This window comes from Wickerhamiella sorbophila (genome assembly GCF_002251995.1).
Source record: "Wickerhamiella sorbophila strain DS02 chromosome Unknown contig3, whole genome shotgun sequence".
In the NCBI taxonomy this organism is placed as follows: Eukaryota; Fungi; Ascomycota; class Dipodascomycetes; order Dipodascales; family Trichomonascaceae; genus Wickerhamiella; species Wickerhamiella sorbophila.
Genome location: NW_020194004.1, coordinates 2,193,587 through 2,214,839, shown reverse-complemented (window position 1 = coordinate 2,214,839; position 21,253 = coordinate 2,193,587). Strand labels below are relative to the sequence as shown.

Sequence of the window (21,253 nt, the reverse complement as noted above, 5' to 3'; positions counted from 1 at the left end):
ATACTAAGTTAAACTAGGGTCTAGGGCTTAGGGCTTTGATTATTCAACCCAAGGTCCATTAGACTCTAACTCGCATCGATTCGTTCCCTCTATACAACAATGGCTCGTCGTACTAAGAAGGTTGGCATTTCCGGCCGTTACGGTGTCCGCTACGGCTCTTCTCTGCGTCGTCAGTGCCGTAAGCTTGAGCAGAGCGCTCATGCCCGCTACGACTGTGCTTTCTGCGGTAAGAAGACCGTCCGCCGTGAGGCTACTGGTATCTGGCACTGCAACTCGTGCAAGAAGACCGTCGCCGGTGGTGCTTACTCCTTGACCACCGCTGCTGCCACTACCGTCCGCTCGACTATCCGTCGTCTGCGTGAATTGGCTGACGCGTAAATTAATTTTACCTTTGGTTTCCCTTTTATCAAGGCTTTGGACTGTCAGATCTCTGTGGGCCAACATGTACTCATAATGGGTCCTGACTAGTTCGAAGATCATATTATGCACGAAAAATGTCTACTACGTAGCAATCAAATATCCGAAAAGGGTTGAACTCTTTTAGTTTCCATCTAGTGTTAGCTGCTTAGAAATTTCAGCCCAAAATTACACTTTGCCCTCTATGCACAGTGCTAGCAAAGGACTTGTATGTTTGAGTTGACGTTTTTAAACCGTTCACGAAGCTAGTGAACAATGTTTGCCATGTCAATAACATGACCAGCGGTTTCGTAATTGTCTGCTGGTGGGTGCGAGGGTATCGATTTTGGCATGCTTTCGGAGCCGCGCCAGGGCGCAGTGGTTGCAATCTGGGAACCTCTACCAAAACAAACAAGCTACATGAAACGAGTGTTCGCGGCGGATTTATCTCGGCCGTTCCGAACCACCCCGCACGCGTGACATACCTGACTCAGTCGACATATCTGCTTCTGCAAAGAGTAACGCCTGAAAATTTGACTTGCATGAGGGGTGTAAAATCTTTCACCGATAAATTACACATGCTAGCCAGAAAACGTAGATAAATGACCCCAGACAGTTTGTCTTCACACAGTGTCTGAAACACCAGTGTGAAGGCAGTATGCTATGGGGAATTCTGACTTCAAGAAATCCTCTGAACGATGAAAATTTCGATCAGGTGATAATGGAAACCGAATGGATAAGTCGGCACAGTATGCAGAAAAGCCGTGTCGAGTTGGACTCATAGGTAACGGTTATGGCGTAGGTGTACAATCATGCGGATAGCAGCAGATTTCAGTGCATAACCACCGGGTAAAACACCTGTATTCATGCTACAACAATAGTTTCTAGCAAATGGTATAAAACAGAATATGCTTTCTGAAAATCTCGACGCTGCATAGAGATTTGTCGCAGGTTTGAACTGTACATCACCCTTGCCCCAATCACAACAGGATACTTCTTTTGCCGCGGATATATATCATTGAAACAAAGCCAAGTAGTGTAATAATAATAAAAAAGCAGCAGATACACTCAATATCAGGTCAATTCCTCGTAGGGGTGCATATACGTATCTTATCAGTTGGTGATCTGCACCACGCACTGCAACCCGAGTGGCTGTTGCATGGCACAATGCTGAAAAGGGAAATTTGAAAAAGCAGATATATGCATATATAAGTCTGATTCGTCGTTGACGAAAAGTGTCTCTTGAAGCCATAAAAGGTTTCTCCAGATCTGCAGAGCGCGACAGATATTCTGATTGCCCTCAAAGCCTTCGTTTTCCGGTCCCACCCTCTCCATTCCTTTTCCGTTAAGCCAGGCCGCGAACCCAACCGGGCTTCAATACCCCACTAAGACCCCGCTTTAACAATAATACCCACTATATACCCCTCGTGACCAAGCCAGTTACTATGGCAACCAAGAAACGTAATCACTCGAAAACAACTCTCACGCCACGAACGCGTCCTAACCTTCACTGCCAGTATAGGCCGGGTAAATTACACACTGAGCGAAACCGCCGAATCTTCTTGGACGCAAGCCCGTGGACTAAGAATCGCACAGAGGAGAGTCGAGATATATTAGATTCCAACAATACCTCTCCTGACGGGTCCTCCGACGTTTCTTTTTGTTTCGATCGCGTTGGAAGCTCTCTTAATTCAAATCCCCCCAACTCACCAGAACGCGTTTCTATGGGGTCACCACCGTCATATTTTGATACTTCTCCATCAGCTCACCGCACGTTGCGGTCGCGAGATCTCAATGAACCCCTGATACCAGCTGGCAAACGTCTGGGCTCCGCACCGGTCTCGCGAGGCGGCTACCTCCGCCGGTCAGCGGGGTTGTTCAATCTTGAAGAAGCGGCCTCCACGGGGCCCTCAGAATTCTCAAAGACTGCTCCGCGGACCGCACAATTAAAACGGCCCCACCCTTTTGAAACCCACAGTCAACACGAAGACTTTTCGAAACCACGGCTACGAGGCCCAACGGTTGCGGCGGCCACCCCGGCACGAAGGTCGACTATTTCACCAATCCACGGGTCTGCTGGCACACTCCCTCGTCCTTTGAGCTCTCCGACTCCCATATATTTAGGTTCTGCCCGACACCGCCCGTTCCCCTCGTTGTCGATAGGCCGCGGCAAGGGTGGGCTGGGCCACACCCCAATGGCTTGCGAAAGGAACACATCGGGGCGCTTTCTCACACCAGACGATTCTTATCGAGAAGTCAAGCCACTTCAAACAGCGTTCATGTCCAGTGGACTCATGTCCAAACGAGACTTGCCGCAAACCTCCTCCCCCGTGAAGGCACCTCCGGAGACGCCCCGAAAGAAAACCCCAGGATACGGTAATACAGGCAGCTCTAACACATCTTTCAAATCGAGCAACCGATCTCTGTTCGGGTTCCGAAGACAAGCTTCGCTTAGCAAGTACGATAAAACCTCTGCTGAGCAAACAACCGAGTCGCTGCCTGATTCGATCCGCAGATTCAGCCTTGGTCCCGAGACTCCGTCAACCCCGACACCGATCGAACCAATGTTTACATCCACACCTGCCCCTTCCCGCCGACAATTGAGTGATGCGTCTACAATTACACCTGGGTTCTCTTCGCGAATGTGGAACCATGTGGGCGAGGCAAGCCAGCTCTCTGCACATGACCCGAGCCGGTTTGAGGATACCCTGGACCTATCTACGAACGATACATCATTTGAAGACGAATTTGATTATGAAAATGAACGCTCATTGACTTCTAGCGAGCTAGGGTCGCCCTGCACGCCAGAAATTGCTCCTCAAGACGAAGAACCGGCTCTAGTTGGTTCGTCGTCTATGGAGTCAACCAATTCCCAGCCGGCTCGAGGCCGAAGACGCCCGCTAACTATTCGCGTCAGCAAAAACATATTTGGCGAGAGCACGGAAACCTTGACCCCGATTCATGCTATCAACGAGACGGTTCCACCAATGCCGCCTATGCCCAACTTTGCCCGAGACGAATCAGTCCCACTTTTAACACAAACACCCTTACGGGCAAATATGAGCGTTGGGTTCGAAAGCAGTTGTAACGAGTCGAGCATGGTTGATCCTAAACCTATGGACGAGCTGCTTGTCGAACGATTTGACAAGGTGAGCCTGTTAGGCGAGGGAGAGTTCTCGGTGGTGTATCTAGCTACTCCGCCGGACAAACCCAATCTCAAGCTGGCTATCAAACGCACCAAAAAACCGTTCAGCGGCACACGGACCCGAAAGGTACGTATGGAAGAAGTGCAAATCTTGCAGCGGCTCTCTCATCCTGCAGAGGAGGACGAGGATGCGGAAAATGTGGTCCAAATGTTGGATTGGTGGGAAGCCGACCGCCATTTGTACATCGCCACCGAGTGGGCTGAAAACGGAAACCTGGCCACGTTCTTATCAGAGAGCGGACGGGTTGGTCGTCTCGATGAATGGCGAGTTTGGAAAATTCTCACCGAGCTGTCCCACGGACTCAGATACATTCACTCACACGATGTTTTGCACCTCGATCTGAAGCCAGCCAACATATTTGTCACGTTTGCTGGTGTGCTCAAGATTGGAGATTTCGGAATGGCCACCAACTTCCCTGCCAGCCTAGACCTCGACCGTGAAGGAGACCGCGAATATATTGCGCCAGAAATCTTGGCTGACCGCTTCTATTCAAAGCCGGCAGATATATTCTCACTCGGGCTCATGATGGTCGAGATTGCTGCAAATATTGTCCTGCCTGACAACGGCATTCACTGGCACAAACTCAGATCGGGCGATCTCAGCGACGCTGGACGGCTGAGCTCTGGCGATTTGACAATTGCCAATCGTGAGGGCGCCCCTGAGCCCCCGGTGTGGGCACCCTACTTTATGGTTGACGGCCGTCGAGCCTTGGATCGCATCGTAGCCACAATGCTTCAGCCGGACCCCGCCCGGCGACCAAGCGCGCGCGACATTCTTAACGCACCAGAGGTCCGCCTTGTAGACGAGCGTCGCACTGCCGGGGCAGTAGTTTGGGAAGGAGAGTTCGGACCAGAGCCTGGTTCCGACAGTGAAGCCAGTCGGGTGCGTTAAAAAGAGCTGGGCTCTTGTACTATTATCTATTAATCTTTTCGATGTCACTCGGCGTCTCCACTCTTCTCCCTCCTGTACCTTAATTTAATTTATTATGATATTATCTGTAATGTTATTTTTTTTCTCTCCTTCTACTTTATCTTGCCGTTGGCACAGATTTTCTTGCATGGCCGGTTGCCTGCCCTTACCCCACACAGCCATGCACGGTCTTGAAGGTATAGCCAGACTGGGCAGTCAGGATTTGTCACCCAGAATGAAATACTCCGCAGCGTTGTCCGGCCATATTCCCGGCACGGCGACGGACCTGCTTCGGCACCGTATTAATACGGGCCGTAAAACCACAGATAACATTGTTGACTGGATGGAGCATTTTGCTCAGGTGAATGAGGCCTACGCTCAAGAAATGGAGCGCATGCTACGCCGCATCTCTATCCCGGACACCGACTTGGGAACCCTAGCTACTGCCTGGAATGGCTGTGCATCCATGGCCGTAGAGATTGCGAGACTCTCCAGCATGCTAGGCTCGCGCGTTCGCGTAGAGGTCAAGCAGCCCTTGGTCGATTTCTTAGCGAGTGGCTGGACGCCTGCCGAGTCGGCGTTGAAAGGCGCCAGTCTAAGCAATGACCGCGTGAATGAGGAGAAAGTCGACTCTATTCAGCGAGCAGACCTTGCTCGTCTTGTTACTATCAAGGAGAGCCTGTTGAAGTTCCAGACCCTTGTCGCCGACGAGGGCCAGGCTTTGTCTAAAGCAAGCGAGAAGGGTCTTCGTGAGCTCCTTGCTTTCGAGCCCCAAGAGGATATCGAGTCGTATATTGCCCAGATTGTTGCTGGTGCCGCTGTTGCTGAGCCTGAACGGACTCGTGCGACCTCCTCAGCAACAACCTCTCACACTTCAAGGCGACAAGCTTCGCTTCAATCCTTGCGTAGTAACCAATCTACCAACGAGGATGCCCCCAAACATTCTGGAATCAGAGCCAAGGTCGGGTCGCTTTTTGGTCGTCGCAAGCACAAGAACAATAACCTTGAGCTTCGGCGTGCGGCCTCTATCAACTCCTCCTTCCAGGAGGGCGCTGAGTATGAGCCCGAACCCACACGTTCACGTACTTCCAGTGTTCCTCAACAGTCTCATACAGACCCTCTGCCTGTGAACAATCGACGAAACACAGACATTAGATCTGGCCCGGCTTCTGAGCCCTCCACTTCTAACGGAAGAGTTCCACCTCCGGCCCCGCCTCCTCAGCGTGTGAACCAGTCGGCTAGCCACCTTCCGCCAAACCACGCAGTTCCTTTGCATTTGCACCAACAAATGCAAGCCCCCCCACCCTCGCAGTCGCCACCTTTTGACTCACCTTTCCACTATCCTGGTCAAGAGGCTCCAAAAGCCGCTTCTCAGGAAGACTTGGTCGGTGTATCGGTCTCTGGGCCACCTTCTTCTAATCGACGTCGGCGAGACATTCAGTCCGCACTGTTTACAGGTGTTGAAGCTACACAACGGGAGAGTATGGTACTCAACCCAAAGGTCTCTACTCCCTTGAACGGGTCCCCCGACCAAGAGGAATTCTTCACCCCAGCCCAGCAATTCCAGCCCACGTTTGAATCACAGCGAACCACGGGTAATGTATTCCACCCTGTTATGGAGGAGTCTCCTTCTATGATGCAGAGCTCGCCGGTTTTCACAAGCGCTGCGGCCTCCATCAATACTGCTGCTGCTCTTCATGCTGTTCCGGAGCCTTCGAAGCCCGCACCTGCTCAGCAGCCATTCCAGTCGGCACCACCTGCAGGAGCTCCGTCAGAAGCACCTGCACAGCCAGTTGCCACTGGTGCGACTGCCGCCGATATCTCCACAACGTCAGTGGCTTCGTTCGACCAGGACGGAATGGGCCATGCGCCTAACTTTTCTCGTACCGGAAGCACTCGTCGGTCTGCAGGTCTTCAACGGGCTTTCACCGGTGATGTCACTTCGTCGCACCCTGCTCTTCCCACCGTTCAGGGCCTGGTAGTCACTGTTAAGGAAACACTCACAGCGAAGATCGTCGACGGAACTATTTCTGAGGTTCACATTAGCGGTGAAATTAATGGCGCTTGCAACGGTGCTCCTGTTCGAACTGTTGTCCGGTTGGATGGTAGCGAGAATGCTCAGACCTTGGTGCCCAACGCCCCCTACTTGAACCCAACCAACCAAGGACTCTACGAGGTTGATACGTCGATGTTTGCCGGACAAACTGTAACCCTTGCTAAATACACTGGTCAGTTGCCGGAGAAAGTGCCGATAATTTTCACGCCGGCCTGGCGAAACAGTGAAAACCAAGCTCGTTTGATGCTGTCGTACTCGCTGCCAGAGAGTTATCCTCATGACTCTGTGACTATCGACAATTTAGTGGTTGCCGTTATGGTCACAGGTGGCCATGCTACGTCGGCGCAATCAAAACCTATTGCCACATTCAGCCAGGAGAAACAGCGAGTCACTTGGAGATTTGCTGGACCTGTTCAGTTGAAGCGCGGGCAAGTAGAGCGTTTGCTCTGCCAGCTTGCTACTGAAAGCCGTGCTGAAGAGGCCCCGGGCGGAATCGAGGTCCGTTTCTCGGTCACGAACTCGGATCCTGCCCTTCGCTCCCTTCAGCAGAACCCAAGCTCAGGCGAGTGGACAGCTGTACCATCGAATGCCCAATTGTTTGTGAGCAGATACACCGCTTCATCGCTTGCTTGAAAAATTTCAGGGATAGAGCCCATTTCTGGGCTCTTTACTTAGAAACTCTAATTGATTGATAATATATAGCAGGATGATTTATTTCGAAACCAAAACAAAAAAACAGCAATAGAAAGTATGAAATTAGCGAGCGGCATCGACCAAGTTTTCTTGCTCGTACTCGATTTCCACGTGCCCACGAAGCTTTTTGGCCGGACGCTTCTTGTCGTCGTCGTTATCGCCCTCATCGCTATCGTCGCTGGACTGTTCACCTTGGTCGGAAACGTCGCTGCCCTGCAGCCATTTTTCGAGATCTTCCATGTCGACAACATCTTCGTCGTCATCCTCGACATACTCGATCTCTCCAACGTCGCTCTCTTCCTCTTCTTCTTCCTCGTGCTCTTCATTGACGTCGGCTTCCTCGCCGTCCTTGTCTTCAACACCTCTAAGAACCTTGCTCCAAATCTTCTCATCAACATTGAGTGGCTGGTCTCCGTATGCTCCGCTCTTAAGACGGTCCAAAAGCTCTTTCTCAATAGCTCTTTCGAGCTTGGCTGCCGTCAATGCCTTCCGTTCTCTCGTTTGTTCACGCCGACGGATCTTGGGCGCCACATGTGTGTATTGCCTCTCTTGCTCCTTGAGTGCAAGCCGTCTTTCAGCATTGGCTACCTGCACCAACCGGGTCAAACGTTGCTTGCACTTATCAATCAGGAAGGGCGACCAGTAGATCAGGTGCTGGTCGATCTGCTCCAAAGCAGTGGCGTAATTCTTCGAAAGCTTGATACGCTCCCACCATTTATTCGGCATATGCTGTCGTTCAGCAGTCTTCATATACAGATAGATCCGGCCGTCGACGTTTCGAATCGTAGCGTACTTTGCATTGGCAAGAGGACAGGTTAGCCGGCTGCAAACACCGTTAACATTATACTCGTTCCGACAGAAACTATCCTTCTGAGCTGTCGTGAGCTTAAAGGCACAGAATTGGTGGTTTATCACCTGCCAAATGATATCGTCCGAGCACGATGCCATTGATGCCCTTAGTAAAAAAAATTTCCAATTGGCGAAAAAAAAATTACCTGGGAGGTATGCTGCCCAAACCCTCGAAATGGATGCTCGGGGTATTTTGAGATGAGAAATAAAAATACATAATTAAAGAAGAAAAGAATGCTACTATGCTTCCAGCAGATCAAAGTCTTGCTGGGACAGGGACTGTAGATAGAGACACTTTGAGAGCAGACTAGGGTTGGTTTTGAGGTTGTAGTTCTTGGCCCACTCGATGCATTGGAGATACGATCGAATAACCGATGCAGTCATTTGGAATTTGGAGAACACAATCTCACCTTTGTCATTAAATGTAGGCCTCTGGTTGTTGTGCTCCAGGTCGGATAGATAGATGCCGGTGAATGGAATACAGCCCCTGCTGAAATCGAACCGAGAGTGTTCGGCTCTTAGCCGACTAAAGTTCTTGTCGACGGAGGTGATTGTCTTGAGACGGTCAAGAATACGGCGTTCCTTTTTAGGAACAAGGTTCCATGCCGCCGATTCGCGTTCTATTACTCGGTTCGTGAGTCCCAGAACTATTTGCATCAGGGTTGCCATATTCTGACCCTTATAGCTCATGTAGGCAATCTGAATGAATCTGATTATGGACTGAGCCTTCAGTGTGGGGGTTAGACATAGAATGATTTCGCTGCGAACCCAGTTCACGACCAGGTTGAATCGGGCAATTACCACTTCGATACCTTGTGGGGGGCGGGTCGCCAACAGTTGCAGCCAAGAGTAGGTTGGGAGAGGCCGTTTGGGCCAGGATACATCAACCAGAACCTTCCAGTCTACTTGCTCAAGCGCGTCTCTTTCAATTAATGTCATCTGCTGATAAATATCCTCGGGGGTCATGGCGAGAATGAATGGGGCATGGCGTGAGCGATCCAAAACGTTTCGACCGGACTCGTCAAGAGCTTCGGATGCAATATTGGAAATAATTGAAGGAGCGGCGCCAATTGCTAAACTACGCACCGATACAGCGTCGTCGTTGTCAGCAGCCGCAGAGCTGAGGTTGTTTGTTGACGCAAAGGCACTTTGAAACAGTTGCGACTCCGTTATGGCCTCGGTGCGTTGGCTTGGCTTGACAACCGGCTCATATGTTCCTTCAAGCTTCCGGAGTGCAATGATAAGCGCGTCCTCGTGTGTGCTCTCATCAGGAATAGCAGCAAGTTCAGCCGCGATTTCAGCGTTGAACCCTGGACAGGGCGCCATTCCTCCAATGCTTTGTTCGGATAGGAGTGAGATGTCGCTACCGCCCTCACTATTGTTCCCGAGAAAATCTCCGAGCATGCTTTCTGTGTCGTGGAATTCGTCTTCACCATCGTCCCGATCGGGAGTTTGCTGGTGGGCAGGTTTGAAGGGCGAAACTTCCACGGCGCTTTCAAACGCTTCAGGATTTGCACATGAAAATGTATGCTCGTATGAGAATGGCTTGGTCTCTGGTTCGTCGTCGTATGAACTTGTACTGTTTCGGCTGAGCGTGCTGAGAGTGCTCAACGAGCCGTTGTATGAAACCCTCTCAATATCTAACGCCTGCAGACCACCACCATCAGCGTTCCAACATGGTGCAGAGCGCCGCAAATTAGCAATTTCAGCGTCATGGTTTTCGTTTAAAGCCAGGGGTTTCGCGCCAAGTTTGCGATCGTCCTCGTCGCTCTCGGATGACGTATTAACCAAGGCCGTAGCAATATCCAAAGTGTCTGAAGTTTTGTCTCTTTTAGGCTGCCGAATAGTTGAGATACTCGAAGCTCGCGAAGCTCTGAATCTGCCGATGGTCGAGTCTGAAAGGCGGGCCTGGGTGATATGCGAAATAAATGAACGGTCACGCACTATTGATCTCGAGACCTTCCATCTCAACATGGCATTCAAATCCTTGATTACTTGTAAAGCTAGCACATCAACCTTGTTCTCCAGAACAATATCTTCGGGAGGTTGTTGCTCATGCCGTCTTCTGAAAAAATGCCGCCGCGCAGGGGTTGAAGGTTTCAGAGTCGAGTTTTTAATCTTCGAGACCTCAACATCGTTATCGACAAGAATACCACCATTGAGTAGACTGCCATGCTGTTTTGTATCAACTGTAACCGCGATGGGTTCGATGGGCTCCTTATAAAAGCTCAACAGGGTGAGCCGTCTTTCCGCCGCCGATAGGCTTGGTGTATCAAAGCCATAGGGGCCACCAGCATACACAGGGAGGTCTTCTGGTGCCTCAGAACTATTATTATGGGTAGTCCAATGCAAAGCTAGCTCACCCAGCCAACAACGTTTGAGTTGTTTGATGATATGGGTGAGGTGTGGGGATTCGGTAACTTGGGGAACCAGCGAGAGTGTGTTCAGAGCATAGGCCATTAATTGGCGAAGATCCAAGTCAGGCAAGAAGTCGTCCACAAAATAGTTGAGAATCCAATGACGAATGACGACGAAAGTACGCACAGCCACGTCGCGACCAACCTCGGAATCTGCGCGACTTTTCGTGTAACTTACGCGCGCCGCCCACTCTAGTCGAGAGAATAAGAGCTTGAGCACTGTATTTGGGGAAGAGAACAAGCGATAAGTTAAAAAGAAGTCGGATATAGCCGTGTAGTCGATCACAGTGTGGGCCGTGAGGTAGCAAACCAAATGATTCAAGTCCAGGGGAGATGAGAGGTCCTGTGACGAAGGCGTGTACTCCTCGAACACGCTAGTGTCTGTTTCGAACAGCCTAGAGCTGTTATCAACAGCACTATCCATTAAATAAACGTTTCGATGCCCAGAGGTGCTGGAATGTTGATTCGCTGAACCCTAATCTCACAAGCGAACAAAATATACCTGGCCAGGATTCGGCTGACATAACCGCACAAACACAAAAGTGTGGGGACATCAAGAGCCTCGTTTGCAGGGTGTGAGCGAATTTACAGTGGATAGGCGGCGTCTAGAATTGAAGGTAGAGTGCGTTGGTGGAGGCTTTGTGGGGGGAGAGGGCCTGCAGAGAGACAGCCAGAGCCCTTTCCCCGTGGTATTAGTACAACTGCGTAAAGTACGGAGACTGCGTCTACTTTTCGGCAACCACGGCCACTTTACATTCCTATTAAATACTGCAACGACCGACAACCAGCTGCTAGCAAGCCATAGACGACCAGTTAGTAACCGCGAGCGAGTCGAGCTTACCTAACATGTCAGCCCAATCAGGAATCAGCGCTTCGGAGGACCTGATGTCCAAATTCGAGTTTTTCCTGGAGTCTGACGATCGTATTGCCATCTTTAAAATTACGGATGAGGTATGTGAGTATGACCGGGCCATAAAACAGTCTAACGACCTGGCACAGGACCTGGAATCGTTGGCCAAATCGATGGACCCCAAAGACGCCAGGTATCTTGCTGTTCGCAGCAACGACAGCGACCAAGGGGTTGTTTTTGTGGCGTACGTGCCACAGGATGCTCCAGTTCGCGTCAAAATGAAGTACGCATCGAGTACCAACTCAATTCACAAGCAATTGGGCGGCTCGTCCCGGTTCTCAACCATTGCGTTTTGGACAGAGCACAAAGAGGTAAGTATCGAAGGATGGAACGAGCACATTGCTCACGAAGGCGCCGAAGTTCCCCTCACTGAAGATGAGCAATCTCTCAAGACAGCAGTGGAACACGAGGCCCATCGAATGGGTACCCGGCAAAGCAACACCGGGATTGCCGCGATGGGAATCGACGCTAAAATAGATGAGGCCGGGCGAGACGCCCTGCAGAGCCTTGCACAAGACGAAGCAACCAAGAACATTGCTGTTTTCCACATTGCAGAAAGCGGAGAAATCCAGCTCGCTCAGCTACAGGAGGCTGCGACAGACTCACTGCATAGTCATTTCCACGAGAACGAGCCGCGGTATGCCGTGCTCAAGCACGAAACAAAAGCGGTGTTTGTTTATGTATGCCCAGATGACGCGAGCGTAAGGCACCGCATGGTTTATGCCTCGACAAGAATTCCGTTTTTGAATTACGTGAAATCCGTGGTATCGATTGCCGGAGTGGTAAGTACACTTAGAGCCCCGGTGGCTCTAAATTGAGGCAGCCTAGAATCCCAAGGAAAGAGCGACAGCAATCTAGCGGCATGAAAAGTTTCCCGCCATCAAATTTAATTGGAAACTTTTCCAACCCGCCTTTTTGTTTTTGCGATGACTTTAGCCTCCGGAAAAAAAATCAGCCTGCCAATTGGAAAAGCCGGGGTACCGAAAAAGGGCGTTAATGACTAACTGCAGCTTGAGGCTTCGGAACGTGGGGAAGTGACATACGAGGCCGTTATCGCGGAAACGACTCCCCGCCAAGTGTCTGAGCGGGACGGCGTTAGCAAACCACGCTTTTCTAGGCCTAAACCACCTGGAAGACGCTGAGGGTAGCCTATGTGCCATCGCAAATTCCGACTAGATAGTTTTTCCGTGCCGGAATCAGCGACTTCGTTCTGGGCATATGGTCCCAACACCCCCAGATAACGGAGCTGTTCGGCCTATAGCCGGGACTTTCTCGTTAGATTGCATAATGCACATGCAGATTATACCCTTTTCCCCCACCTCGGGAACTTTTCATATAAATAGGGTTGCCATATCGCAGGTCTCCCCACAAGTTTGTATAACCCCTCTGTTTGCACAAATACCGTAAACCACAAACACATACAACAATGAGTGCCAAGAAAAAGAGTGGTAACCCCATTATCGACTTCACTGCTGGTGGCATTGCTGGCTGCTGTGAAGCACTGTCTTGCCATCCTCTGGATACAATCAAAGTTCGAATGCAGCTCCAGGGCCGAGCGGTTGCTGCCGCAGAGCAAGCGGCCAAGGCAGCCAAGGCCGCGGCTGAGCAAGCTCTCAAATCCGGCAACAAGGCCGCTGAGGAGGCCGCCTTGAAGCAAGCTGCGGCGGCAATCCGCCCTGCGCAATCTGTGCAAAAGCGCGGTTTCATCGGCACTGGCGCCTACATTTTCAAGAAGGATGGTGTGCCTGGCCTCTACCGTGGTCTCGGTGCCGTCATTGCCGGCATCACGCCCAAGATGGCCATCCGCTTCTGGTCGTTCGAGGAGTTCAAGCGTCTCTTCACCTCCAAGGAGGGCAAGCTGTCCACGGCCGGCATCTTCTTTGCTGGTATCGGTGCCGGTCTCGTCGAGGCCGTGCTGGTCGTCAACCCCACCGAGGTCGTCAAGATTCGTCTCCAGGCCCAGGCCCATTCGCTGGTCGATGCCACTGAGGGTCCCAAATACCGCAACGCTGCCCACTGCCTCTACACTGTCATCCGCGAGGAGGGTATCAGTGCCATTTACCGCGGCGTGGTCTTGACCGCAGCCCGCCAGGCTACCAACCAGGGTACCAATTTCACAGTCTACACGTTGCTCAAGGCCAAGCTTGTCGAGACACAGCCCCAGTACAACGGCATGCTTCCTGGCTGGCAGACCTCCCTCATTGGTCTGATTTCCGGTGCTCTTGGCCCTATGTCGAACGCTCCTTTGGACGTTATCAAAACCCGCATGCAACGCGAGCGCTCTAAGCGGACCGAAAGCGGCCTTGCTCAGTTCACCCGCATCGCCAAAGACCTCGTCCGCACCGAGGGCGTCGCCGCTCTTTACCGTGGTATCACCCCCCGCGTCATGCGTGTTGCTCCCGGCCAGGCCGTCACTTTCACCGTTTACGAGTGGGCTCGCAGCGCCTTGGAGAAGGTCCCTGGCCTCGCCCCTAAAAAGCCCTTGGCTTCTAGCTGATCGCTCTCTTATGAATATATATCTCCCCACTATGGGGGCTTAAAAGTATAGTTACGATACAATTATGTTCTCTTCGCCAAAATCCGTCCTCCCACCCACCAAAATCCGTCGTTTTCTTCTACCCCGCCATCTCGCTATCCCGCTTCCTCCATCAAACCCCAGCCGTTTGGTAAGCGTTCATGCAACCTCCCAAACTGTCGCCATTAAGCAGTCCCGACGACAGCGACGAGATGGGCGTGCAGGGTAGTGGCCAAACCCAGATCTCTTCCGATCAGCCGCCGATATCAAATGCATCAATACCATTGACCGCGGACGAGGACAGCGACGGCACCCGCACGGTCATTGGAGGCCCTACAGTGTCAGCGTTGAGCCAGGGATCAGGCCGCGCCACTCCGTCGTCCACAAAAAAGATCGCCAGTGCACCTCCGCCGGCGGTCCAGGTTGAGACAGAAACCGTGCCCTCGGTTCCTGCATTGGCTGTGCAAACTGCGCCTAGCGGTGCCGGGAGCCTGCGCATCAAAAAGTCCCAGGATAGTGTGCCCAGGACGGCTGGGCGAGCCAAGAAGCGACCTTCGCGACTCGCAACTACGTCCAAGGCAGAGATGTTTGCTGCAAAAGTTGCTTCGGCAGTAGACAAGGCTACCACGTCCGATTCGGACGAGGAGTTTGTGTACGACGCGAACCCGGCCCCTCAAGATACTCTTAGGCACCCTTATCTGCGAACGCGGTCTACATCCTCGCTCCCCCCTCAGTCCCCCACCATTTAGGTAGGCTATCGGCGCTGGCGTCGACAGGCACCACAAACTCTGGGCCGCCCACCGTATCAGCACCCGCCGCCGCATCAGTGAACAGCATCAACAACAGCGGCAGCAACGTGGGCTCTCCACTACTCGGATCTGGATTCGCACACGGCACTTACACAGGCGATACCCAGGGCCCACAAGACAGCCAAGCGCTGAGTTCGGACGCCGGCCCGCGTCAAGACTACGGTAGTAGGGGACCGTTCGTGGTTAGCCGCCAGCCAGCAAACGGTACCGAGCGGAGTCCTCTCCGGCCAACCCGCATCGATTCAATGCGAGCAAAAAACATTTATCTGAACCGTTGGCGCGGATCTGTAACCGCAGATGACGATCGCGATATCGAGATGGATGACGACGACGACGATGCCTATGTCATGCGTGATTCCCGACTCATACCTGTCACAGAATCATCACCATTACGAAGATCCGCGTCTGCACAGTACCGATACCTCGCCCAGCGAGGCCAGGCACCTACCCCATCACCGCACGACTACGGACCCAGTGCAAAACCCCCACCGTTGTATGTTCGGCTAACCTTGTGGATTATAATACTATTAATGTGCATGCTGGGGGTATCTTTCATTGCCGGAATATTCCTCGCGTCGAGCCGACCGCTCCAAAACCTCCATATAGCCCGACTATCTGACGTCTTCCCCAGCGATAAAGAGCTTGTGTTCGCAATGGTCGTTGGTGCAGAAAACCCAGGATACCTATCGATCCAGATCTCTGACGCAGAGCTGGACATATTTGCAACTAGCAAACACGTCGGGGACAAGCAGCGGACGATTCTGCTGGGAACAATCACCGAGCTCGAGTCTCCGCTGGTGTTTCAAGGGACGTTTTTCCAAATGGCGAATCGGTGGGCGTCCACAACCGCCAAACTCATCAACTCGTGTGACGAAGGCGACACGTGCGACCAGTGGAATAACATCACCACCAACCCTTTCGAGCTTAACGTGCGCGGCTCGCTGCAGTACCGAATGCTGCTGGGAACCGAAATCAAGGTTCCGGTGCAAGCATCCGTCCACGTTTCGAGTCAGTCCGACGTGGAACCATAGTGTAGTATTTAATATTTTATCAAACTTTTTACAAGCAGCTTGCTACTTACTTTTGCTTAGAAAAATACTTGGAGGCGTTGCTAGTGTCAATGGCCTCGTCGCCCTTCTGCCAGTTGGCGGGGCAGACCTCACCGTGCTCGGCAGCGAACTGCAGGGCATCAAGGAGACGCAGGGTCTCGTCAACGCTGCGGCCGACGGGAGTGTCGTTGATGGTGATCTGCTGGATGACACCCTCGGGGTTGATGATGAAGATGCCGCGGAGAGCAATACCCTCCTCCTCGACGAGAACACCGTAGTCGCGAGACAAGTGGTGGTTGGTGTCAGCGACCAGTGGGATCTTGACCTGACCCAAACCACCCTCGTTGCGGGCCAGGTTGTTCCAGGCCAACAAAGAGAACTCAGAGTCGGTAGACGCAAAGAGAACCTCAGCGTTGCGCTCCTTGAACTTGTCCAGAGCGTTGGAGTAGGCAATAATCTCAGTAGGGCAGACAAAAGTGAAGGCCAAGGGGACGAAGCCCAAGATTAGCCATTTACCCTTATAGGAATCAAGGGAAACATCCTCAAAGACGCCGTTGACAACGGCAGTCTTCTTGAAATCGGGTGCAGGGTGACGAACAGTAGCGACCATGGTTACTTTTTGAGTTGTCCGTCCACGGCCTAGGGGGTCCTCTTTATATAGTGAATTAATGACGTTAGGTGCTTGCATGCATCCGGGTAAGGGTTCGTCGAACGAAAACGAAAGTTCAAGGGTTCTATTGTTTGCTCTAGAAGCAATAAAGTGTGCCTTGCCTTTAAAATTCCGGCATCCTATGTATCAGATATAGAAGAGCGTTCTGTGAAAATTCGACACCATAGCGTCGTCTTGAACGCCTGAATTAGCGTCATCATCACTCGGCAGAAAGTTGCAACTTAGCCGGCTGTGCACTCCTGCTGACCACAAATCTAGAATTTGACGCAGCCACAGCAATTCTGGAAGCCACCGCTTAGCTATCATTATGCCAGTCTACGGTCGTAAAATACGAATTGAGTAATCATATGCGACTAATGGGGGCCTAAATTTTCAGTCAGGTAGTCCCCAACTAGTCTAAGCGGACATCGGAGTTCATCGTCAGCCACATGTCACGAAAACATGTTATAGCCACATTAGTCTATTACTGTGGCTAAACACAGGTGATGACGTACAGAGTAAAAAGATAATACGGGGTGTTATGAAGTCCGGGTAACACAATATAACACCCCTACGCTCAGGTGCGATCTCCCAGGGTGCCTAGGAAGGACTGGCAGTCCCTTCCGCTTTGTCAGCATCAACATCTTTAAAACCCCCTGGCCCGAATAGGAACGTACATTTTCAGGTTAACGCGCTTAAAGATATGCTATGAGCGGGTCTACACAAGAAAATAATGATGAGGATATCAAGAAAAACAGCATTTACTGGGAACATCAACTGGCGCTCCTTGAAATCTCCCAGAGATCCAACTCGCCTCATTCGTACGCCCATGCAGTGGCAGCTGCGTCTAAAAACAACGGCGGTCCTTCAAATGTGGATGCCAACTTAATTGATAGGGCCGTTGAACTGGTAAGGGAGGAGAAAATGGCTTCTACCCAGCAACAACCGGGGAGCAGAACCCCGGCCCGCGCCAGCGGTAATCCCCAGTTCCCCAATCCCCAAGATAAGAAAGATCAGATGGAAGAAGCTCGTCAGAAGCATATCAATGAAGTAATCAACAAGCAATTTTGGACTGCAATCGATATGTCTGGACAGGGGCTTTTGAACGTTAGCCCAAAGATCTCCAACTACGGGTTTCTACAAAAGCTCTTCCTAAACAACAACAATCTTGGCACTGTGCCGTTAGCTATCACGCAAATGAAGCAACTCAAGGTTTTGGATTTAAGCAACAATTTGATCAAAGAGCTACCTGAAGAAATCGGACGTATGCTGAGCCTCCGGTATCTGTTTTTGTTTGGTAACCAGATCGAGCAACTGCCGGCTGAATTGGGTGCGCTTTTCCAGTTAGAGATGCTGGGCATCGGTGGAAATCCTCTCAACGACTCATCGGCCAAGATCTTCAGCAAGGGTGGCACCAAAGCGCTGATTGTCGACCTCCGAGACTCGGCGCCGCCCGGCCCCCCTCCGCGTGCCCGGGAATGGATCCATCTTGACGACACAGGCACTCGCAGTGATACCAATAATGAACCACCGGTTGCCAAAACTCAAAACGGGTTCACCATTCTCAGCTACAATACTCTTTGTGACCGATACACTACTCCTCAGTTATACGGCTACACTGCGTCATGGGCCCTGGATTGGTCCTACCGTAGCGAATTGTTGATCTCTGAGGTGCTTTCTTATGATACTGATATCTTGTGTTTACAAGAAGTCAACAAGGAAACCCTAGACAACTTGTGGATCCCCACCCTCGAGCCGAAAGGTTATAAATGTCTATTTTATCCCAAAACGCGAGCACGGACAATGTCTAGTGAAGAAGAGAAGAAGGTGGTTGATGGGTGTGTTATTTGCTACAAGGAGTCCAAAATGGATCTCCTCAAGTACCATCATGTCGAATACAATTCTGCTGCCTTGGCTAAGGAGGATCTCAAAAAGTCCGTCGATGTGTTTAATCGGGTAATGACTCGCGATAATATTGCTTTGGTTGCTTCTTTCGAGATGAAAGAAACAAAACAAGTGTTTGTGATTGTCAATACTCATTTACATTGGGACCCAGCGTACTGCGATGTGAAATTGGTGCAGAGCGCCATTCTTATCGAACAGATTGAATCGATCCTCAAAAAGTATTTGTGTGGCGATACCTCTGAAGCGCCGCTCAAGGACCTGAAAGCTAAAGATATGAAAATGGTGCCCACAGTTATTTGCGGCGATTTCAACTCAACTTCCAAGTCTGGTGTCTACCAGCTATTCAGCCAGGGCTCAGTACCACCTACGCACGAAGATTTAAAGGGATACTCGTATGGCAATTTCACAGAAAAAGGCATTCAGCAAAAACTGGTTTTCAAATCAGCCTACGCAGATGATCTCGAGCTTCCGTTTACGAACTTCACTCCGAACTTTACCGAGAGCATTGATTACATCTGGTATAGCACATCAGGCCTCAAAGTTAAAGATCTTATGGGACAGGTTGATCCAGAATACGCTAGTCACTATGTGGGATTTCCTAACGCTCACCATCCCAGTGATCATGTACCAATTGCTGCGCATTTGGAATTCACAAAGTAGGTTATTAAAAATATGACTTAGTATGCAATGCTAAATAGGGAGGTGTTCTTGACAGAACAGCACTAAAATAAAAAACTTCAAAAAAAGTATGACTTGAGCACGTTCAGGGCTTTTCTCCACCCTTTTAGACTGGCTTCATATTCGTTCTCTTCGATGTCGTCTTTGGTATCAACGTAGACGTCAGAATCCAAGTCCATATTATCGGCGCGAACAAAGTTAGTTTTCTTGAAGAGCTTCCAAGCAACAAACAAGACAGGAAATACAATCAGCTCAATATAGTAGCTGAAAAACGTAGAAGTATCCCAAGGGGAAAAGGATGTCCAACCTTGAACAAACACGATGAAAGTCGACCCGATAACCACAATCCAAGGACCCCAGGGATGAGTCCAGTTTTTGAATTTAAGGTCATCCACCTTATTTTGCTTTTCCAAACCTTTGCGGAATCGGATTGCAGTGAACCCGATGCAAAGCCACGAGAGCTGATTTGACACACCAACGAGATTCTGGAGCCAGCTCCAAAGTTCTCCGGCTCCAATATAAGAGGCACCAAAGCACAGCCCCGAAATACCCCAAGTAAGCAATAGTGCAGTCCAGGGGACTTTATTTGGAGTCAGCCAGGACAGAAACTTTGGGGCATGACCGTTTTTGGCCAACGTATACATTAGGCGAGAGCCAGCAAACAAGGCATGGTTGCCGGCTGAAATAATAGATGTGACCACCACGGCATTAATAAAAGAGCCTCCAGCCTTGGAACCAGCCAGGCCAAAGACAATAGTGAAAGGAGAAGTAGCGGAAGACTTGTTAGACAAACCAGGGTAGTTCCAGGGGACATTGATGCCAACAATGAGCATGGTTAAAAGGTAGAAGAAAAGAATACGGTAAAACACAGTTCGGACAACCCGAGGCATAGTTTTGTGGGGATTTTTACTTTCGCCAGCGGTAATTCCGATCGATTCAGTACCGCCATATGCAAAACTAGCTGTAACAAACACCGAGGCAAATCCGCGAAATCCGCGAACAAACGGAGCATCCTCGATATGCCAGTAATGGAAACCTAGGTACTGATGATAAGTGTTTGCACCGCAGTTAACAACAATGCCCAAAATAATAAAGATCAAAATCGAGACCACTTTGAGCAAAGCAAGCCAGTATTCGAACTCACCATAAACCTTCACAGATACAATGTTAAGACTCAGTAAAAAGAACCAAAATAGAAGAGCAATGGCCCAAGGATGCCAGTCAGTCCAATACTTGAAAACCAGTTGTAATGCGGTTAGATCAGAGGCCGTCGACACAGCATCATTGAACCAGTAGTTCCACGTGAGGGTAAAGCCGAGAGCAGGATCCACAAAACGAGAGCCAAATGTGCAAAATGAGCCGGCCACGGGCATGTATGTATTCATTTCACCGAGCGCAAGCATAGTTAAATAAACGAGGGCACCAATGATAGCATAGGTGATCAGCAAGCTTGCAGGACCAGCTTCTGCAAGAGCTTTTCCACTTCCGAGGAATAAACCGGTACCAATGACACCGGCTATAGCGATCATCGAAATTTGTCTGGTTGTCAACGATCTGCTCAGCTCGCCGTTCTTAGCTGCAACTTCGTCTGAGCTCGGGTCTTCGATTGACGAGGCTGTACCAGACTCCACACTGTTCGCTTCGAGATCATACTTGAACTTGTCCGACACTGTTGATTCGGACATTTTGGGCGATCAATCAAGTTACTAGTTGCAGAAACCCGGATCAAATTGCATGCCACATAAAAAGCCTCTCTGCATATATTCGAAAGCGCACGTGACCTCCAAGCCAGGCTCTAGACGGTGGCCTGCGCTACTTAAAAAGGTATTTCCTTGGACTTGCTGGAGATTCTGGATTCGTAAATCTCCATTGGCCAGTGGTAACGTATTGTTTGTTTATCTTTTTCGATTCTTTTGAAACCAGACATGCCAAAACAGTGCTCCCGTATATGTAACCTGCGGGCATCACAGCAGCATTCAGACCCAGAGGCGCGTCTACTGACAAAAAAAGGCAATGAAAGTAACACACCCCAAACACCTCTAAAACACGATATTTTACATGTGATCATGTACTGGCGTATGCATATTGAACTAAGAGGAAATAAAATTCAAAAGTACTGAAGGTTTTGATTGCAACCTGTTACGGGGGTGTTGGTTCCTCTACACCCGCTTTTTTCCCGGCTCCGACATCGGCTAACTCCTGTAGGATTGTA

At 50.6% G+C, this 21,253-nt stretch overlaps 11 protein-coding genes across 11 annotated transcripts; 7 read left to right on the top strand and 4 right to left on the bottom strand.

Annotated features, from left to right (window-relative positions):
* Nucleotides 1-99: 99 nt before the first annotated feature.
* On the top strand, nt 100-378 carry B9G98_03164 (60S ribosomal protein L43; the record flags this gene model as incomplete). Its single annotated transcript, XM_024809721.1, has 1 exon — nt 100-378. The coding sequence occupies one exon, from the start codon at nt 100-102 to the stop codon at nt 376-378; it is 279 nt and encodes a 92-aa protein (XP_024665489.1).
* Nucleotides 379-2,120: 1,742 nt separating this feature from the next.
* B9G98_03163 (Mitosis inhibitor protein kinase wee1) lies at nt 2,121-4,493 on the top strand (the record flags this gene model as incomplete). The annotated part of the gene is made up of 1 exon (XM_024809720.1): nt 2,121-4,493. One exon carries the CDS (start codon nt 2,121-2,123, stop codon nt 4,491-4,493), a length of 2,373 nt encoding a protein of 790 aa, XP_024665488.1.
* Nucleotides 4,494-4,692: 199 nt separating this feature from the next.
* Nucleotides 4,693-7,200, top strand: B9G98_03162 (SYP1; the record flags this gene model as incomplete). Its single annotated transcript, XM_024809719.1, has 1 exon — nt 4,693-7,200. One exon carries the CDS (start codon nt 4,693-4,695, stop codon nt 7,198-7,200), a length of 2,508 nt encoding a protein of 835 aa, XP_024665487.1.
* A 123-nt stretch (nt 7,201-7,323) lies between these two features.
* B9G98_03161 (Protein MAK16) lies at nt 7,324-8,208 on the bottom strand (the record flags this gene model as incomplete). Its single annotated transcript, XM_024809718.1, has 1 exon — nt 7,324-8,208. One exon carries the CDS (start codon nt 8,206-8,208, stop codon nt 7,324-7,326), a length of 885 nt encoding a protein of 294 aa, XP_024665486.1.
* Nucleotides 8,209-8,349: 141 nt separating this feature from the next.
* On the bottom strand, nt 8,350-10,950 carry B9G98_03160 (Guanine nucleotide exchange factor LTE1; the record flags this gene model as incomplete). The annotated part of the gene is made up of 1 exon (XM_024809717.1): nt 8,350-10,950. The coding sequence occupies one exon, from the start codon at nt 10,948-10,950 to the stop codon at nt 8,350-8,352; it is 2,601 nt and encodes an 866-aa protein (XP_024665485.1).
* Nucleotides 10,951-11,372: 422 nt separating this feature from the next.
* On the top strand, nt 11,373-12,578 carry B9G98_03159 (Twinfilin; the record flags this gene model as incomplete). The annotated part of the gene is made up of 2 exons (XM_024809716.1): nt 11,373-12,218; nt 12,447-12,578. The coding sequence occupies 2 exons, from the start codon at nt 11,373-11,375 to the stop codon at nt 12,576-12,578; spliced, it is 978 nt and encodes a 325-aa protein (XP_024665484.1).
* Nucleotides 12,579-12,862: 284 nt separating this feature from the next.
* B9G98_03158 (Succinate/fumarate mitochondrial transporter) lies at nt 12,863-13,933 on the top strand (the record flags this gene model as incomplete). Its single annotated transcript, XM_024809715.1, has 1 exon — nt 12,863-13,933. One exon carries the CDS (start codon nt 12,863-12,865, stop codon nt 13,931-13,933), a length of 1,071 nt encoding a protein of 356 aa, XP_024665483.1.
* A 179-nt stretch (nt 13,934-14,112) lies between these two features.
* B9G98_03157 (hypothetical protein) lies at nt 14,113-15,791 on the top strand (the record flags this gene model as incomplete). Its single annotated transcript, XM_024809714.1, has 2 exons — nt 14,113-14,660; nt 14,705-15,791. The coding sequence occupies 2 exons, from the start codon at nt 14,113-14,115 to the stop codon at nt 15,789-15,791; spliced, it is 1,635 nt and encodes a 544-aa protein (XP_024665482.1).
* Nucleotides 15,792-15,837: 46 nt separating this feature from the next.
* Nucleotides 15,838-16,419, bottom strand: B9G98_03156 (Peroxiredoxin TSA1; the record flags this gene model as incomplete). Its single annotated transcript, XM_024809713.1, has 1 exon — nt 15,838-16,419. One exon carries the CDS (start codon nt 16,417-16,419, stop codon nt 15,838-15,840), a length of 582 nt encoding a protein of 193 aa, XP_024665481.1.
* A 747-nt stretch (nt 16,420-17,166) lies between these two features.
* Nucleotides 17,167-19,023, top strand: B9G98_03155 (Glucose-repressible alcohol dehydrogenase transcriptional effector; the record flags this gene model as incomplete). Its single annotated transcript, XM_024809712.1, has 1 exon — nt 17,167-19,023. One exon carries the CDS (start codon nt 17,167-17,169, stop codon nt 19,021-19,023), a length of 1,857 nt encoding a protein of 618 aa, XP_024665480.1.
* A 77-nt stretch (nt 19,024-19,100) lies between these two features.
* Nucleotides 19,101-20,726, bottom strand: B9G98_03154 (putative amino-acid permease PB1C11.02; the record flags this gene model as incomplete). Its single annotated transcript, XM_024809711.1, has 1 exon — nt 19,101-20,726. The coding sequence occupies one exon, from the start codon at nt 20,724-20,726 to the stop codon at nt 19,101-19,103; it is 1,626 nt and encodes a 541-aa protein (XP_024665479.1).
* Between the last annotated feature and the right edge of the window lie 527 nt (nt 20,727-21,253).